General features: G+C 46.5%; 1 protein-coding gene across 4 annotated transcripts in view; it reads left to right on the top strand.

The window, feature by feature from the left end:
• The window catches only part of LOC119971234 (Fanconi anemia group A protein-like), a 136,134-nt gene that overhangs the window by 54,347 nt on the left and 61,441 nt on the right, over positions 1-20,346 (top strand). For all 4 annotated transcript variants that reach the window (XM_038806494.1, XM_038806495.1, XM_038806492.1 and 1 more), the window contains 2 exons: positions 58-191; positions 14,860-14,970. In XM_038806494.1, the coding sequence (XP_038662422.1) occupies positions 58-191; positions 14,860-14,970 (245 nt within the window). The remainder of the gene's footprint in view (positions 1-57; positions 192-14,859; positions 14,971-20,346) is intronic.

Here is a 20,346-nt window from a genome sequence, read left to right as displayed (position 1 = left end):
TTATTCATTTCACCAGGTCAGATTTTCAACATGCAACAATTTCTCATATCTTTCCAGAGCTGCTGGCTAGGTTGCTGATAAATTCCTTTGAGAATTACGAGTTGGAGAGTATCATCACTGCTTTCTTGCTTGCACGCCAGGCTGCACTAGAGGGACCAGCTGTTTTCATCAGTTATTCAGAATGGTTCAAGGTAAGACTAGACATTTGGACAAAAATAACACTGGAAAATTCTTCACAGCCTCTTTAAGTAGGTCACTCTTGTTCTATGGGGGATATGGCAATCCCAACCACTGTAGTGATTTGAAAAATTTCAAAACAAGGGGCGGGATTCTCCCATCAGGAGAAGTGTCGATACCGGAGTGAAAACCGGAGTGTTTCACTCCGGCGTCGGAGGCCGCTCCTCGCCCCCTATTCTCCCACCCCCGGGGGGGCTAGGAGCGGCGCCGCGTCATTTACGTGCGCCGGGCCGTGGCGCCGTGTAAATGACGCCACCCGCGCATGCGCAGGTTGGCCGGCGTCAATCCGTGCATGCGCGGTTGCCGTCCTCCCCGCGGGCGCCCCGCAAGAAATGGAGGAGTGATCTTGCGGGGCGGCGGAGGAAAGGAGTGCGATTCTCCGAGCGGCCTGTCGAAATCCCGGTGCGCCGTTTTTGGGGGGGGGGGCGGTGGGAGAATCGGGTGCCGGGGCGGCGTGGCAGGACTCGCCCGGCACCCCCGCGATTCTCACACCCGGCGTGGGGGGGGGGGGGGAGGTGAATTGCACCCAAGATCTCAGCATATCTGTTTATTTATTCAGGCGGGGAACTCTTGAAATATTTACTGACAATATGTCACGGAGCCAACCAGGGAACAGACTATCTTTGATCCGGTAATGGGTAATGAGGCAGGTTTAAAAATGAGTTCAGAGTAAAAGATCGCTGAAGAAGTATGGCTCATAACATGATAGAATTTAATATTCAGTTTGAGAGTGAGAAACTTGGGCCAGAAACAACTGTGTTTGATTTAAATAAAAGGAATTACAATGAAATGAGGATGGAGCTAGCTAAAATGGACTGGGAGGATAGATTAGCAGGAAATACAGTAAATAAGCAGTGGCAGATATTTAGGGTAATTCGTGACTCAGCAAAAATATATCCCAGTGAGGAGGCAAGATTCTAAGAGAGGGATAACCCAATCATGGCTAACCAAGGAAGTTGAGAAGTGTATTAAATTGAAAGAACAAACATATAAGGAGGCAAAGGTGATAGCCTCGAAGATTTGGATAAATTCAGAATCCAGCAAAGGAGGACTAAAAAGATAATGAAAAGGGAGAAAATAAACTTTGAGGGCAAACCAGTGAGGAATATTAAAACTGACAATAAGCTTCTTTAAATATATAAAAAGGAAGAGAGAGGTCAAAGTGAACATAGACCCCTTAGAAAATGAATCTGGGGAGATAGTTATGGGGAACAAGGAAATGACAGAGGAGTTAAGCAGATATTTTGCATCAGTTTTTCGGTGGAAGATACTTGACACATCCCATTAATATTAATGCGGGAAAGCAATTAAATACCGTCATTACTAGAAAAGTAGTATTAGTCAGACAAATGGGGCTAAAGGCAGATAAGTCTCCTGGTCCTGATGGCTTGCATCCTAGGATCCTAAAAGAAGTAGCTGCAGAGATACTGGATGCATTGGTTGTAATTTTCCAAAACTATTTGGATTCTGGTGAAGTACCGGAGGATTGAAAAACTTTCAAAGGGAGGGAAACAAAAAGCAGGTAACTATAGGCCAATTGGCCTCACATCTATTGTTTGAATCAATTATTAAGTAAGTATTAGCAACATATTTGTAAAATCATAATCTAATCCAGCAGAGTCAGCATGACTTCATGAAAGGGAAATCGTGTCTGACTAATTTATTAAAGTTTTCCGAGGAAGTCTCAACCAGAGTGGGTAGAGGGGAACTAGTAGATGTTTCGTATTTGGACTTCCAGAAGGCGTTCAACAAGGTACCTCAAAAAAGGTTACGTCATCAGGTCAGAGACCATGGTGTTGGAGGTGGTATATTGGCATGGATAGAGATTTGGCGAATGGGCTGGAAACAGCGAGCTGGGATAAGGGTTTCTTGTTTAGGTTAGCGACCTGTAATCAGTGAGGGTCCACAGGATCAATGCTGGGACCACAGCAATTTACAATATATGTTAATGACTTGGAGGAAGGAAGTGAACGTACTGTAGCCAAATTTGCAAATTGCACAAAAATAGGTGAAAAGGCAAGTTGCGAGGGGATCCAAACAGTTTACAAAGAGATACTGATAGGCTACGTAAGTGGGCAGAAAGTTGGCAAATGTAGTAAAATGTGGGAAAATATGAAATTGTTCATTTTGGAAGGGAGAACAAAGGAACAGAGTGTTATTTAAATGGAGAAAGACTGCAGAAAGCTGCAGCACACAGGGAATTGGGGTATTTGTGCACGAAACGCAGAAAGCTAGCACACAGGTACAGCAGGTAATCAGGAAGGCAAATGGAATTGTTGCCCTTATTTAAAGGAGGTTGGAGTATAAGAGCATAAGAGTTGGAGTATAACAGCTGCAGCTGTACAAGGTACTGGTAAGACCACATCTGGAGAACTGTGAGCAGTTCCCTTATTTAAGGAAAGATTGGAAGTGGTTCAGAGAAGGTGCACGAGGATGATCCCCGGTATGGAGGGATTGTCTTAGGAGCAAAGGTCAAACAGGTTGGGTCTCTCCTCATTGGAATTTAGATGAATGAGAGGTGATCTCATTGAAACTTGCAGGATTCTTAAGGGGCTTGACAGGGTAAATGCTGAGAGGATGCTTCCCCTCGTGGGAGAGTCTAGGACAAGAGAGCATTGTCTCAGAATAATGGGGTTCATTTGAAGACTTGAGATCAGGAGGAATTTCTTCCCTCAGAGGGTTGAGAGTCTTTGGAACTCCTTGCCACAGGGAGCTGTGGGATAGAGTCCTTGTGTATATTTAAGGCTGAGATAGATAGATTCTTTTTTTTTAGAAGATATTTTATTGAAGCATTTGTAATTTTCACAGTTTAACATGTTGACATTTCTAAAACAACCGCGTGGGCAGTCGCACAAAATACCCCCTAAAAGAACAACAAACAATAAACTACGTACCCAACTTCTCCCGCCCTGCCCCCAATTACCCGTATACTAAGTTCCCTGTCCTTATTTAACATTACCATGCCTTCTGTTTTCCTCCCCCCCCCCCCCCCCCCCCCCCGCCCCCGGAGCCTCCGACACTCCAAATATTGCCAATTTTGGACCTGGAGTTACCCTACCTTCCAGGACTTCTGACATAACATCTGCAAATCCCTGCCAGAATTCCCTCAGTTTCGGACATGCCCAAAACATATTAACATGGTTGGCTGGGCTACCCCCACACCACCTACATCTGTCCTCCACCTGCTCGAAGAACCTACTCATCCGGGCTACCGTTATGTGGGCCCTGTGGACCACCTTGAACTGAATCAAGTTGAGTCTAGCATAGGACGAGGATGCATTTACCCTTTTCAAAGCTTTTTCCCACAGTTCAATTTCCAGCTCCCCATCTAGCTCCTCTTCCCACTTCCTCTTCACCTCTCTGATAGGGGCCTCTTCCCACTCTAACAACTCCCTGTATATGTCTGAGACCTTCCCACCTCAAACCCCTGTTTTTGACAGCACTTTATCCTGTAGTCCCCTTAGGGGGAGGCAAGGAAAGCTTGGGACCTGTCTCCGTACACACACACACACCCCCTCAGAGTACTGAGCCGGCGAGAACGGCAGGGGCACTGTCAGTAAAGCCTCCAAACTCGTACCTTTTCAGGATGCTGCCGATAGATAGATTCTTGACCAGCAAGAGAATCAAGGGTTATGGAGAAAAAGCAGGAAGGTGGACGTGAGGAACATCGGATTAGCCATGATCCTATTGAATGATAGAGCAGACTCGAAGGACCGTACAGTCTACTCCTAATCCTATTTCATATGATCTTATGGTCTTATTCCTTGAGAGAATCTTAATTGGCACCTTAAGAGTTTTCATAACAGCTGAATCACAAATAGCTTATTTATTTTGAACAGAGAAGGGGAGGTCAGATTCCAGTGGGACTCAAGTGGGTGAGGTAGCCTTTCGGGAAAAGCTATTGGGATCTAACTTTGGACAGGATACGCTGAGACTTTGATGGTGTCAGTAATCAATTTAAGATGAGTACCTCAGATTCCTCATTCCCCCGCCCCCCCTCCCACCTAATGCCCTCCCTAAACTCCATAATTAATTAATGACATACAAAACAGCTCTTTGCAACAGGGCATTGCAATGTTCTGGACTGGAGGTAGTGTCCTCGGCCCGACCATATCCACCTGTTTAGTCATAAGGTCAGAAGTGGGGATGTTCCTGGCGAATGCACAGTGTTCAGCACCATTTGCAGCTCCTCAGATACTGAAACAGTCTGTGTCCAAATACAACAAGGCCTGGACAATATTTAGGCTGGGGCTGAGAAGTGGCAAATAACATTCATGCCACACAAGTGCCACGCAATCACCATCTCTAAAAAGAGGGATTCTAACCATCGCCCCATGACATCAATGGCATTACCATCGCATCATTCACTATCAACGTCCTGTTGGTTACCATTGACCAGAAACTGAACTGAATAAAAACTGTGGCTACAAGAGTAGGTTGGAGACTGGTATTTCTGTGGAGAGTAATTCCTCCTGACTTCCCAAATCCTCTCCATCACCTGCAAGGCATAAGCCAGTAGAGTGATGGAATACTCTCCACTTACCTGGATGAGTGAAGTTCCAACAACACTCAAGAAACACAACACCATCCAAGACAAAGCAACCTGCTTGATTGGCACCCCATCCATAACCTACAACATTCACTCCCTCCACCACCGACACACAGTAGCAGCAGCGTATACCATCTACCAGATGCACTGCAGCAGCTCATCAAGACTCCTCCCACAGCATCTTCCAAACCTGCAATCTCTACCACGTAGAAGGCCAAGGCCAGCAGATACAAGGAAACATTACCACCTGTAAGCTCTGCTCCAAGCCACTCACTATCCTGACTTAGAAATATATCGCCGTTCCTTCACTGTCGCTGTGTCCAAACCTCGGACTCTCCCTGACAGCACTGTGGGTGTACCTACACCACATTGACTGCAGTGGTTCATGTAGGCAGCTCACCACCTTCTCATGGGCTATTAGGAAAGGGCAATAAAGGCTGGTCCAGCCAGGGATGCTCCTTTCCTGTGAAATAAATTTTAAAATGTTTATAGTACAATAAGTACTTAAGCTAAATTTCTATCCCGTTCCTTGGACCTGTTGCTCTTGTATGGAGACTACATTAAGTTCCTTTTCTCTCACATTCGTTAAAATAATAAAAAGGCTAAAAGAAGGGAATATTAGGATCTTAAAATGATCTTAAAACTTTCCAACACCTACATTTTAATCTTTGGTAACCGAACATCCTGTTTTATACAGATATTTAACAACTTCTGCTGAGATATTTCCATGTCTAACAGCGGTGCTAATAGCTGGCTCAATGAAGAACGGGGCTTACTCATTACTTATGGATTTATCTTTGAAATCTTTCCTTTGAGTTGTTGCCACCAGCCATGCGTGTCTATTCATGGTAGGAATTTAAATAGCTTCATAATTAAGAAGGAACTTTTTGACTGGATTTCAGTTGCCTTTATGAGATGAAAACCTGAGTTTCAATTGAAAGCAGAAATTAAAAAGAGCTGAGGTAACCTCTGTTCCTGCTCTTTCCAGCGTAAATGCCATCATTAGTTATGTTAATTAAATTGAAGGCAAAATAAATTCTTCAAGAGTGGAATGACTTGTACGCTCACTTCCATTTGCCCGCTGAGATTGCTGACATGCCTGTTAACCTCTGATGTTCTGCTTACGGTCTTAACCTGCTCCAGCTGAGCTGCTAACCCATCCTGGGATTAGTAGATCTCTAATTGATGCTGGAAAATCATGTCCAGTATTTATTTAGCTGGCTTCTAGCCAGTCAGACAGCAGCTGTCATTTTTTGTTATATAAACATTTTATTGAGGTATTTGTGATTTTGTAACAATAACAGAAGAAGGAGCGGGAAGGTTGAGACCTGCCTGCGTAGGAAGTCCCGCGCCTGCAGGAACCTAAACTCATTCCCTCCCGTCAATTTAAATTTCTCCTCCAACTCCCTCGGGCTGGGAAAGCTCCCCTCTATGAACAGGTCTCCCATCCTCTCAATCCCTGCTCTCTGCCATCTCCGGAACCCTCCATCCATCCTCCCCGGGGCAAACTGGTGATTATTGCAGATTGGAGACCAAAATGATGCTCCCTCTGCTCCTACATGTTTCCTCCATTGTCCCCAGACTCTCAGGGGCGGCGCCACCACGGGGCTGGTGGAGTACCGTGCCGGCCAAAATGGCAGAGGCCCCGTTACCAATTCCCCCAAACTCGTGCCCTTACATGATGCCGCCTCTACTCGCTCTCCCCCCCCCCCCCCCCCCCCCCCCCCCGCCCCCCACCACCACCACCCACTTCCTAATCATGGCTATGTTTGCCGCCCAGTTCGGCAGCGCCAACCCGCCCTCCCCCTGGCTATGCTCCAGCATCCCCTTTTTTACTCACGGGGTCTTGCCCGCCCATACAAAGCCAGAGATCGCCTTGTTTACCCATTTTAAAAAGGCCTGTGGAATGAAGATGGGGAGACACTGAAAAACAAACAGGAATCTCGGAAGGACCATCATTTTCACCATCTGTATCCTCCCAGCCAGTGATAGCGGGAGCATGTCCCACCTTCGGAAGTCTTCCTTCATTTGGTCCACCTTCGGGTCAAATTTAGCTTATGTAGCCGTTCCCATTCCCATGCCACCTGGATGCCTAGTGTTGCTTCGTGTGCTTTTACTTAATTGCTCTGTTTAATAACCTTTGCTCTAGAGTCGCTAGGTATCTTTCTGATACCACCACGAGGTTCAAAGCCAAGTGCTGATCAATAACTCAATACACCAGTTAGTAAGTTTCAAATCAAAACACATTTATTATACACACAGTCAATCACTACTCATGCATAAAACTCTACTTACTAGACTATCACTACAACGAAAGGCCTATACTTAGCTTTCAAATGGCCCACCAGGTCAGAGGAACAATGGCCTTTGTCCGGTTCTGAGTCTGCAGGCTTCAAGCTGGTATGGAATAGTAGCTAGGAGCGCCTATCTCGTAGCGTGCGTTGACTGGAGACTTACTTGGTTGGTGCAGCTAGGCAGGTCTCTCCTTGCTGAGAGTCACGGTCAAGAGTTCTTCGAGAACTGCCAAGAAGACCTGCCAAGAAGGACGCACTGAACTTGGGGACTCTACTTTATAGTCCCCAGGGGTTTCACGCCCTTGTGGACGGTCCCCGGACCTGGTCCCAATTAATTGGACCATGTCCCAATCGGTTCTATCGATTTCTCCAATACTGGAGCTGTTCCCTGATCGCTGGGCGGTTCCTATGTGTCCATTGGCCTTCCTTTGTCCTGGCTCTTGCTGGCGCCGGGGAATCTGCTTTGGTCCCGATAGCTTCAATGTATCTAATTGTTCCTGGCGATTGCTCATTAATATGTAGATGGCTACTGGTTTCGGTTCTGTCTGGGTTCTGCAAGTCTTAATACACAGGAAACCTTGCACCTGCTTGTTTTCTTGTGCCTGGCCAATTTTCCCTGTATTCTTTGCGGGCCTCCATCTATGAATTGGGAAACGGCCACCTCAGGTGGCTACACTAGATACTGAAAGCATCCCCCTACCACTCTAAACGGCACCTCCCCCAGTCGTCTCCCCTGCCCCCTTGCCTGGATCATGAACATCTCACTTTCCCCATGTTCAATCTATCACCCGAAAACCGGCCGAATTCCCCCAGAATCCTCATAATTTCTCTCATCCCCTCTAGTGGGTCAGAAACATACAGGAGCAGGTCATCTGCGTATAGTGCGATTCTGTGTTCCATCCCTCCCCGAACCAGCCCCTTCCAGTCCCTTGAGGCTCTCGGTGCAATTGCCAGCGGCTCCTTGGCCAGCACAAACGGCAATGGGGAGAGGGGGCATCCCTGACTCGTTCCCCGGTGCAGCCTAATATAGCCTGATGTCAACCTGCTCATCCGTACACTCGCCACAGACGCCTGATACAGCAGCCTAACCCAGCCGATGAAGCCCCGTCCAAACCGAAACAGCCCCAGCACCTCCCACAGATGGGTCCATTCCACCTGGTTGAAGGCCTTCTGTGTGTCCATTGCGACCACTACCTCTACGTCCCTACCCTCTGGGGGCATCATGACCACATTCAACAGTTTTCTAACGTTGGCCGCCAACTGCCTGCCCTTAACAAATCCCGTCTGGTCCTCCCCAATCACATCCGGAATGCAGTCTTCATTCCTAGAGGACAAGATTTTGGCCAAAAGTTTGGCGTCAACATTTAATAAGGAGATCGTCCTGTAGGACCTGCGTAGCTCCGGATCCTTATCCCGCTTCAGGGTCAGTGAGATTGTGGCTTGTGACATCGTCGGGGGAAGCCCCCCTCTCTCCCTTGCCTCATTAAATGTCCTCATCAGCAGCGACCCCACTATCCCAGAGAACTTTTTATAAAACTCCACTGGGTACCTGTCCGGTCCCGGCGCTTTACCCGACTGCGTGGCCTTCAGCCCTTCTGCTATTTCTTTAATCCCAATCGGGGCTCCCAGCCCTTCCTCCACCTTCGGGAACGTCAGCCCCCTTAAGAATTGCCTCATCCCTTCCGGCCCAGCTGGGGGTTCCGACTCAGATAGCCTGCTATAAAACTCCTTGAACGCCCTGTTAACCTCTGCTGAATCTCCGACCAAATTCCCGTCTCTGTCCTTCACTTTCCCAATCTCCCTGACTGACTCCCTCTTTCTGAGCTGCTGCGCAAGCATTCTGCTGGCCTTCTCTCCACACTCGTATATCACCTCCCTCACCTTCCTTAGCTGCTCCAATGCCTTCCCTGTAGTTAGCAAGCCAAGCTCCGCCTGTCGCCTCTGTCGTTCCCTTAAATGCCCTGCCTTTGGGGTCTCCGCAGATCTCCTGTCGACCTGAAGTATTTCCCCTATTAGTCGATCCGTCTCTGCTCTATTTACCTTCTCCCTGTGGGCCCGTATCGAAATCAGCTCCCCTTTGAGCACCGCCTCCCAGACCATTGCTGCCGAGACTCCCCCCCCATGTCATTAACTTCCAGATAGTTCTGGATGCATTTCCTCACCCGCCCGCTCGCCACCTCATCCGCTAACAGTCCGACATCCAATCTCCAGGCTCACCTCTAAGTCCACCCAGTGCGGGGCATGATCCGAGACCGTGATTGCCGAGTACTCAGTGTCCACTACCCCTGTCAGTAAAGCCCTGTTCAAGATGAAAAAGTCGATCCAGGAGTACACTTTATGTACGTGTAAGTAGAAAGCGAACTCCTTCCCTCTCGGCCGCCCAAACCTCCATGCGTCCACTCCCCCCACCTGCTCCATAAACCTCTTTAGCTCCTTTGCCATTGCTGGCACCCTGCCTGTTCTTGAGCTTGACAGGTCGAGCCTTGGGTCCATGACTGTGTTGAAGTCCCCCCCCCCCCATGACTAGCTTATGCGAGTCCAGGTCCGGGATCTTCCCCAACATCCTCTTTATAAACTCCACATCATCCCAGTTTGGCACATAAATATTCACAAGTACCACCGGCAGCCCTTCCAGCTTCCCACTAACCATGATGTACTAACTTCCCACATCCACAACTATTCTTCCCGCCTCGAATGACACTCGCTTATTAATCAGGATCGTGACCCCTCTAGTCTTAGAGTCCAGCTCCAAATGAAATACCTGCCAGACCCATCCCTTCCTTAGTCTAGTCTGATCGATTACCCTTAGATGCGTTTCCTGTAACATTGCCATGTCTTCCTTCAATCCCCTCAAATGCGCGAACACGCGTGCCCTCTTAACCGGCCCATTTAGCCCTCTAATCAGCCCTCTGATCAGCCTGGTCAGGGGGTTTCTCGCCCCCCCCCCCAACTCTGCCGATCAGCCATCACCTTTCTTAGGCTCTCCACTCTGTGCACCCGCAGGCCCGCCCCCAGGCAGCCTCTGTCTCCGACCTCCCTTTTGTCTCCCAACAACAGTCCCTCCCCCGTCAGCAGGGCAATCCCCCCCCCCCCAATAACAGCCCAGTAAAAACAGCCCCCTTCAAAAAGCATTACATCTGCTCACCCCCCACTGCGCTTCCGTGAGCCAGCCCGCCCAGCTAGCTTGGTAGCCCCCGTCTATGGTGCCAAAGATTTCCCACCTATTGTTCCACCCCCCCTCGCTCAGACACACATATTCAAGAGAAAACATTCCCTGCCCAGTTAACCGAAAGAAACAAAAAGCAAAGAAAAACCCCACATTGAAAATTCACACCTCCGTCCCCCATCAGTATAAATTCAAACTTTAACTTACAAAAATACATGGTAGCTCCAGGATCGATACATAAGGCATTACAAATATAGTGCAAAAACATTTTGAACGTGAACACTGCAGCAAAGTTCAAACACCTCAGTCCCCTGCCAGCCCGTTCCTTCTGGTGAAGTCCATCGCTTCCTTGGGCGACTCAAAATAGAAGTGTTGCTCCTCATAGGTGACCCAAAGATGGGCAGGATACAGCAGTCCAAACTTCAACTTCTTCTTGAAAAGAGTCGACTTTACTTGGTTGAATCCCGTTCGTCTCCTGGCTAAGTCTGCGCTCAGGTGTTGTAAATGCGCAGGATGCTGATCTCCCACTTACAGCTCCGTGTCTGCTTGGCCCACGTAGAATACGCACCTTATCCAGGTACCTGTGCAGTCTCACCACCATCGCTCTCGGGGTCACCTACACGTGGCTTCTTCGCCAGTGCTCTGTGCGCCCTGTCCACCTTCAAGGGTCGGGTGAATGTCCCATCCCCCATTAGCTTCTCGAGCATACCTGCTATATGTGCCCCAGCATCCGCTCCTTCAGACACCTCCGGGAGATCAAGTTCTGCTGGCGGGTCCTATTTGCTAGATTCTCCACCTTCTCCTGGAGCCTTTTCTGCTGGTCTCTCAGCATCCCCACCTCCAACTCCATTGCAGCTTGGTGTTCCTCTTGCTCAGTCAGTGCCTTCTCCACTTTCTGGATCGCCCGATCTTGAGCATTCAATCTCTGTTCCAGCCGAGCAGTTGATTCCCTAATCGGGTCCAAGCATTCCTGTTTCTGCTTGGCGAAGCCCTCTTGGATAAGCTTCATCAACTGCTCCGTCGACCGCTGGGTGGTCGAGCCAGGACTCCGGTCATCCGCCATGCTTTCTCCCACTGCAGCATCAACCCAGGCCTTCTCTGTTCACCTATTTCTTCCTTTGCGAGCACTCCTGATCCACCTATCCATGCACTGGCGTGGGACTCCTCCTTACAGTTGTGTCCACTATCAATTTTCCAAGTAGAATCCAAGACAAAATTGGGGAAAAGGTCCAAAGGTCCGACCCGAGCGGGAGCCACCAAATGTGCAACCTACTCCTTCATGGCCGCCACCGGAAGTCGGGGACTGTCATTTTAATGAACTGCCTTATGCCATTTCTTTCTTTGGGATCTTCTTTCCCCATTTATATCTCTCATCAGTCCCAGCTCTTGTATTTGGAGGGATACTTGGCACAAGGGTTAGCACTGCTGCAACACAGCTCCAGAGATCAGGATTCAATTCCAGCCTTGGCTGACTGTCTGTGGAGTCTGCATGTTCTCTCCGTGTCTGCGTGGGTTTCCTCCGGGTGCTCCTCCACAGCCCGAAGATGCGCAGGTTAGGTGGATTGGCCATGTTAAATTACCCTTTAGTGTTCAAAGGTAAGGATGGGGTTAGGATGATGGGGCGGTGGAGTGGGCTTAGGTAGGATGCTCTTTGTGAGGATCGGTGCAGGCTCGTTGAGCCGAATGATCTCCTGCGGCACTGTAGGGATTCTATGATTTTATGATGTGTACTTATAATACAAAAGGATGTACATAATGGTACTTCTCATCCAAAGCTAGGATTCTCTGTCTCCTGTAATAAATTTCTCCATTTTCCCTGCTTTGTCACCATTCCCTTCAGTGAGCGTAGATGATCAAAAGTGCCGCTGGAGCTCGATTACCTGCTGTGACTGCCATTTGATTAATTTATCATTTGAGCAGTGAAAGAAAACCTGGAAACAGCTTTGTGCTAGTCAACTGATTCAAATTCTCTTAACCAGGGGAACTTTTAATTTATTGTCATATGAGGAGAGGTTGAGGACACTGGGTCTGTGCTCGTTGGAGTTTAGAAGGACGAGGGGGGATCTTATTGAAACTTACAGGATACTGCGAACCTGGATTGAGTGGACGTGAAGAGGATGTTTCCACTTGTAGGAAAAACTAGAACCCGAGGTCACAGCCTCAGACTGAAAGGACCATCCTTTAAAACAGAGATGAGGAGGAATTTCTTCAGCCAGAGGGTGGTGAATCTGTGGAATTCATTGCCACAGAAGTCTGTGAAGGCCAAATCACGAGTGTTTTTAAGACAGAGATAGATAAGTTCTTGATTAATAAGGGAATCAGAGGTGATGGAGAGAAGACAGGAGAATGGGGATGAGAAAACTATCAGCTGTGGTTGATTGGCGGAGTCGACTCGATGGGCCGAAGGACTTAATTCTGCTCCTATGTCTTATGGTCTTATTGTTACTACTCTACAAAAATATTCCACGACATGAAGATGGTGCAGGACTCTTGCTTGACTTGGAGCAATCAGATCAGTTTTTTCCTGATAAAAATTTCCTTCTAAGTGGTTATCCAGAAGCTGATAAGATTGATTAAGCGAAGGTGGCAGGGTGGCACAGCGATGAGCACTGCTGCCTCAAAACGCCAGGGACCCAGGTTCAATTCTGACCTTGGGTTACTGTGTGGAGTGTGCATGTTCTTCCTCTGTCTGTGTGAGTTTCCTCCGGGTGCTCCGGTTTCCTCCCACAGTCCAAAGATGCCGGTTAGGTGGGGTTACGGGGATAGGAGAGAGGGGTGGGCCTTGGTAAAGTGCTCTTTCAGAGGGTCGGAGCAGACTCGATGGGCCAAATGGCCTCCTTCTGCACTGTGGTTGAATGGAAGGTAACCCAGCCTGCAGTATTAGCACATGTGTATCTGAACAACTGATGGGAATGGTGAGATCTGTTTTCTCGGACTGAGTTAAACGACCACTTTCAAAGGGTAGGGATGGTGAAGAAGGAAAGGCTGAAAACAAATAGGAAACATTCGGGCTGGAATTTTCCAACTTTTGCAATTCACGTTTCCCGCTGACAGCGCACTCCCATCCGCGGGTTTCCTGGCAGCATTGAATGGGTTCAATGGGAAATCCCATTGATAAGTGGCGGGAGTAGGGAATCCCGCCTCCAGCGAACGATGCGGTGCTGATAAACACGCAGCTGGGGGAGCAGAGAATCCAGCCCAATATATTACAGATACTGTCAATCCTAACACCTGATACTTCAGCTATCACGTGTGAGGCTTTAATAATGAACGTTGTAGAAAGGCAACTCGATGATGGCGAGTGTCCGAGACAAGCTTGCCCCTGCTCTCTCCTGATTCATCCATGTGCTCGAATTCCAGCAGGAGTCACTGGATACCCTTCAGTGGGAACGCAAGCTTATTTTCAGTTCCCAGACTCGGCCTGTTGATGTGCCTGAGATCAGTTAGTCAACACAGACTGGGCATTAGATCTGGCACCTCCCCATCTGTACAACTGCTTCTGAACCAACTGGTGTTTTTACATAGTGGCCGGGATTCTCCGTTAATGGGTCTACCTCACAACTACTGTCAGCGAGGATGGAGAATTTGCCACTCAGCCAAACCTCCCATTCACTGCAACGTAGCCGGAGAATCCGACTGCCGTGAACAGATGGGTTCTATCCCAGTGTCTTCTGGAATTCCCTGATAAATTTTACAGTTATATATATCATTGGTTATTCAAAGCTTCCCTTAACCCTTCCTAAACCTCCACATTTTATGACAGTTACATGCGTAACACTTTAAATTGGCAGTTTCCTTACTTGAAAGCTGCCACTTTGTTAAACTGTATTATTAATTTGCTAACAAATTGATCAGTCAAAATCATGCATTACGTTGTACAATTGTTTTTTTTTAAATTTAGAGTACCCAATTCTTTTTATTTCAAATTAAGGGGTAATTCAGCATGCCCAATCCACCTAACCTGCACATCTTTGGGTTGTGGGGGTGAGATTCAAGCAGACACGGGGAGAATGTGCAAACTCCACACGGACAGTGACCCGGGGCCGGGACCAAACCTGGGTCCTCGGCGCCGTGACACAGCGTTGTTGTACAATTGTACACTGAGACCTCTCCAGTCCGGAAATCAATTGTTCAGAAACACCAGTTGTCCAGAAATAAATCTGAGTAGACTTGAGCATTCTCTTGATGTCATTGGCATTATTTTAGTCAGCACTTTAGGAGCATTAACGTGGACGATGCTGGATTTGGATAAGTAAAAAAATTTTTGTTACTATATAATTTGTCACTTTTTAATGTTTCAGGTATCTATATGTTTTCTGGTTTAAACACTTGTGGTTAGACATTCTAACATCTTTATATAATCTGGAACATACCAGAATCCAGAAATGGCTTGGTTCCAAGCATTCCAGGCTGGAGAGGTTACAGTGAATTTGATTCTTGATGGATGCTATGAATCGCACTATCTACCGTTTGCAACTGGTTTCCAGCTATACAGTACTGGAGGACCACTTGGATCCTTAAGGATCTTTTGACAACACACTAGTACAAAATTGGAACACCTGCAGAACAAAATGAGTTTAATTCCCAAAAATGTATTCTTTTCCCTTACTTAGAACTCCTTCGGGTCTGCAAGCAGTTACCACGGCAGCAGCAAGAAGTCCCTAATTTTCCTACTGAAATTCTTGACGGACCTGGTGCCATTTGAAACTGCACAGTATCTAAAGGTGAGACGATTACGAGTGATTCGGTTGAAATAGTCTGAAGTCTGATATGAGTGGGTATTGTTAAGTTCTTTGTCTATCTATCGGTATATTCTGATGAGGGGTACCCTACTTTGGGTTAAAACCAATCTGCTGAGGTATATCCAGGCAGAGGAGGTGGTGACGCAGTGGCTTTGTCATAATCCAGAGACTATAGGGACATGGCTTCAAATCCCACCATGACAGATGAAACCATTGTCAATTGTCGTAAAAACCCATCTGGTTCACTAATATCCTGCCTGGTCTGCTCGACATGTGATTCAGATCCACAGCAATGTGGTTGACTCTTAAATGCCCCCTGAAATGGCCTAGTGAACCTCCCAGTTCAAGGGCAATGAGGGATGGGCAGTCAGCGAAGTACACATCCCAATTAATGGAAAAAGAAAACAAGAAAATCATCTGTTTTTTAAAAAATCGTTCGCAGGATGTGGATGTGGCTGGCTCGCCCAGCATTTATTGCCTTCTCTGATTGCCCTAGAGAAGGTGGCGGTGAGCTGTCTTCTTGAACCGCTAAAGTCCCTGAGGTGTAGGTACAGCCACAGTGCTGCTAGGGAGGGAGTTCCAAGATTTTGACCCAGTGACAGTGAAGGAATGGCGATATAATTCCAAGTCTGGATAGTGAGTGATTTGAAGGGAAACTTCCAGGTGGTGGTGTTCCCAGACATCTGCTGACTTTATACTTCTAGATAGTTATTGTGGTTTTGAAAGGTGTAGCTTAAGGAAACTTGCTGAGTTACTGCAGTGCACCTTGTAGGTGGTACACACGGCTGCCAATATTTGTCAGTGGTGGAGGGATCGAATGTTAGTGGAAGGGGTCGCAATCCAGTGGGCTGTTTTGTCCTGGATGGTGTTGAGCTTCTTGAGTGTTGTTGGAGCTGCACTCATCCAGCCTAGTGGAGAATATTCCATTAAACTCCTGACTTGTGCCTTGTAGATGGTGGACAGGCTTTCAAGGGTCAGCAGGTGCGTTCGCTAGGATTCCTAGCCTTTGACCTGCCCTGGTAGCCACAGTATTTATATAGCTATTCCACTTCAATTTTTGGTCATTGATAACTCCTATGTTGATTGTGGAGGATTCAACAATGGTATTGCAATTGAATGTCAAAGGGTGATGGTTAGATCCTCTCTTGCCTGACACTTGTGTGGAGCAAATGTAACTTGCCACTTGTCAGCGCAAGCCTGAATATTGTCCATGTCTTGATGCAGTTTGACATGGACTGCTTCAATAACTGAGGAGTACTAACAGTGTTGAACATTGTGCAATCGTTTGCGAATATCCCCACTTCTGACCTTATGATGGAATGAATATTATTGATGAAGCAGCTGAAGATGGTTGGGCTGAGGACACTACCCTGACAAACCTCTGCTGTAATCTCTTGGAACTGAGATGATTGACCTCTAACCACCAAATCAATCTTCCTTTCTGCCAGGTATGACTCCAACTAGGGGAGAATTTTCTCCCTGCTGCCCATCAACTCCAGTTTTTCTAGGGCTTCTTGATGCCAAGGGCAGTCACTCTCATCTCACCTCTGGCATTCAGCTCCTTTGTCTATGCTTGAACCAAGGCTGTAATGAGGCCAGGAAATGAGTGACCCTGGCGGAATCCAAACTGAGTGTCAGTGAGCAGGTTATTGCTGAGTAAGTGCCGCTTGATAGCACTGTTGTTGACTCCTTCTATCACTTTGCTGATGATGGAGTGTCGACTGATAGGGCGGTAATTGGCTGGATTGGATTTTGGCCTCAGCAGCTTTCTGAGGTAGTGAATCTCACTGGCGCTGTACTCTGGGTGAAAAAATGTTTCCACATTACATGGTTTACCCCGTATCCTTCAACTGCGACCCTGGTTCTGGACATCCTGTCATTGGGAACATCCTTCCTGCATCTAACCAGTGTTACGGCACCCTAGGCTAGAGCCCAGTCAATTCTGAGCCCCCCCTTGATTCAGAGGTGCAACACAATTGAATTAACTAATAATTTTGAGAAAAATACACAAAATCTTTGGCTGCCCAATGATTACAGTTACCAGGTTTGTAAATTTAAACATTTTAGTTACAACATGAACTGTAATGAAATCTGCAGCCAATACTTTTTATTTATAACATGAACTGTAATGAAATCTGCAGCCAATTATTTCCTAATCCCCACACTTTAACCTGCCCCCATCCTCTATGTTTATTATACACACACACGCACACACAAGACAGTGAGAGGTGAAAATAATCAATGAAAATATAAAGAGTTTTTGTTTCAGGTGGTTGTCTTTCAGAACACTTCCCTTCCAACTTAGCTTTCAGGTCGAAGTCTCTGTTTTCAGTCTGTAATAGTTTTCACTCTAAATTCATTCATTCAGGTTCTCTGTCGGTTCAGAAATACATCAGCTCATAGCATTTCTGGAGAGAGAGAGAGAGAGTGGGCACTCACGGTTCCTTCTTCCTTGCGCATCCAGGATCCAACATTGCTTTCCTCAGGCCTCTGGAAATCGTCCCACTCGGGTAGAACGTAATGACCACCTGTTACTGAGCAGAATACAGCCTTTTAGCCAATTCATTGGCCACCAGCCAACCAATCAGACCCAATCCCACCTCATCTCTTGGGTGCCACAAAGTCTGAGTTCTGCTGTTCGGAAATTAACACCATATGCTAGGTTGCAACTTTTTGAATTCCTCATTTTCTCTGCCGCTTGACTTAAAGATACATATCCATTAAGCATCCATGCATCAAAATGATATTGGCAAAAAAATAAAGAAAGGGAAAATAAGGGAATCATCTGGTAAGACCCTTACACTTGTCTAGTCCTGTTAGAATTTTACAGGTTCCTATGAGACCCCTCATTCTTCTGAACTCCAGCAAATATAATCCTAACTGACTCAATCTCTCCTCACACATCAGTATCCCCATCCCAGGAATCAGTCTGGTAAACCTTTGTTGCATTCCCTTTATAACAAGAACATCCTCCGATATGGAGACCAAAGCTGCACACAATATTGCAGGTGAGGCCTCACCAAGGCCCTGTATAATTGCAGCAAGACATCTCTGCTCCTGGACTCGAATCATCTCGCGATGAAGGCCAACCTACCATTTTCTTTCTTTCCCATCGACTGCACCTGCATGCTTACATTCAGTGACTGATGTACAAAGATAGTCAGATCTTGTTGCACATTCCCCTCTCTCAGTTTATAGCCATTCACTGTCTGTTTGGAGTTTGCACATTCTCCCTGGGTCTGCATGGGTTTCACCACCCACAACCCAGAGATGTGCAGATTAGGTGGGTTGACCATGCTAAATTGCCCCTTAACTGAAAAAAATAATAGGGTACTCTAAATTTATTTATTTTTTAAATTATTGGCGTTCAGATGATATTCTGCCTTCCTATTTTTGGTACCAAAGTGGATAACCCCACATGTATCCACATTATACTGCACCTTCCATGCATTTCCCCACTCACTCAACTTGTCCAAATCATACTGAGGCATCTCTGCATCCTCCTCACAGCTCCCCCTCCCACCCAGCTTTATGTCATCTGCAAATTCCATTTAGTTCCCTCATCTAAATCATTATTTTATTTATATATCATGTATACTGCATAGCTGGGGTCCCAGCACTGAACCCTGTGGTTCCTCACTAGTCATTACTTGCCATTTGGAAAAAGACCCGTTTATTCCTAATCTTTGTTTGCCAACCGATTTTCTACTATCTCAATACACTACCCCCAATCCCATACGCTTTAATTTTACACACTAACCTCTCATGTGGGACTTTGTCGAAAGCCTTCTGAAAGTCCAAATAAACCACACCCCCGTTGGCTTCCACTCATCAATGCGAAAAATTCCAGATTTGTCCAGCATGATTTCCCTTTTGTAAACCCTTGCTGACTGTCCGATCCTGCCACTGTTTTCCAAGTGCTCTCCTATTAAATCTATTATCATGGACTATAGCATTTTCTCCACTTCTGACATCAGGCTGACTGGTCTATAATTCTCTGTTTTCTCTCAACCTCCCTTTTAAAATAGTGGGGTTCCATTAGCTCCCTCCAATTTGGAGGAACTGTTCCAGAGTCCATAGAATCTTGGAAGATGACTAACAATACATTCACTATTTCTAGAGCTAGTTCTTTAAGTACTCTGGGATGTAGATTATCAGGCCCTGGGACCTTATCGGCCTTCAATCCGATCAATTACCCCAACACCATTTCCCTACTAATGCTGATTTCCTTCAGGTCCTCCCTCTTACTAAACCCAATATTTCTGGTATGTTATTTGTGTTCTCCTTTGTGAAGCCATTTCTTTGTTCCTCATTATAAATTCCCCTGTTTCTGACTGCAAGGGACTTACATTTGTCTTCACCAATCTTTTTCTCTTCACATATCTGTGTTAGCTTTTATATCTTTGTTGTTCCGTGCAAGCTTACTCTCTCACTCTATTTTCCCCTTCTTAATCAATCACTTTGTCTTCCTTTGCTCGATTCTAAACTGCTCCCAATCCTCATGTCTGCTTTTTTTCTTGGCCAATTTGTATGTTTTTTCCTTGGATCTAATATCTCTAATTTCACTTGTAAGCCACGATTTTGCCACCTCTCCCGCCAGACAGTAATGAATAATGGTTGCAGCTTACCCATGCACTCTTTAATTGTTTGCCATTGCCTATCCACCATCATCCCTTTAAGTAACATTTTCCAATCCACCATAACCAACTTGTACCTCATACCATTATAGTTTCCTTTATTTAGATTCAGAATCTAGTTTCAGAACCAACAACATCACTCTTTGCCTTGATGAAGAGTTCTATATGTATTATGGTCGCTTATCTCCAAGGTGCCTCACACAACTAGATTGTCATTTATTCCTTTCTCATTCCACATAGCCACTCAAGGATGGCCTGTTCTCTCATTGATTCCTCAACATGTTGGTGCAGAAAATCACCCCGTACACATTCCAGGAATTCCTCCCCTACGGTATTGTTGCTAATTTGATTTGCCCAATCTTTTTTCAGGTTAATATCATGCATAATTACAGATGTTCCTTTGTCACATGTGTCTCTAATTCGCTGTTTTATGCCATTCCCAATGTCATCCCCATAGTTTGGGGATCTGTATAAAATCTCCACTAATGTTTTTTGCACCTTGGTGTTTCTCAGCTCTACCCATACAGATTCCACACCGTTGGAGCTAATATCCTTCCTCACTATTGCATTAATTTCCAATTTAACCACCAATGCAATTCCTATGTCCTTTGTACCAGTGTGTACCGTGACCACTGTTCACCCTCCCCCTTACAGGATGTTTGGTAGCTGCTCTGAGACATGCTTCACCCCACCACCAGGGGGCAACATACTATCCTGAAGT

Source organism: Scyliorhinus canicula, chromosome 9, assembly GCF_902713615.1.
Source record: "Scyliorhinus canicula chromosome 9, sScyCan1.1, whole genome shotgun sequence".
Taxonomy (NCBI): Eukaryota; Metazoa; Chordata; class Chondrichthyes; order Carcharhiniformes; family Scyliorhinidae; genus Scyliorhinus; species Scyliorhinus canicula.
This window is presented reverse-complemented; position numbering and strand designations above follow the sequence as displayed.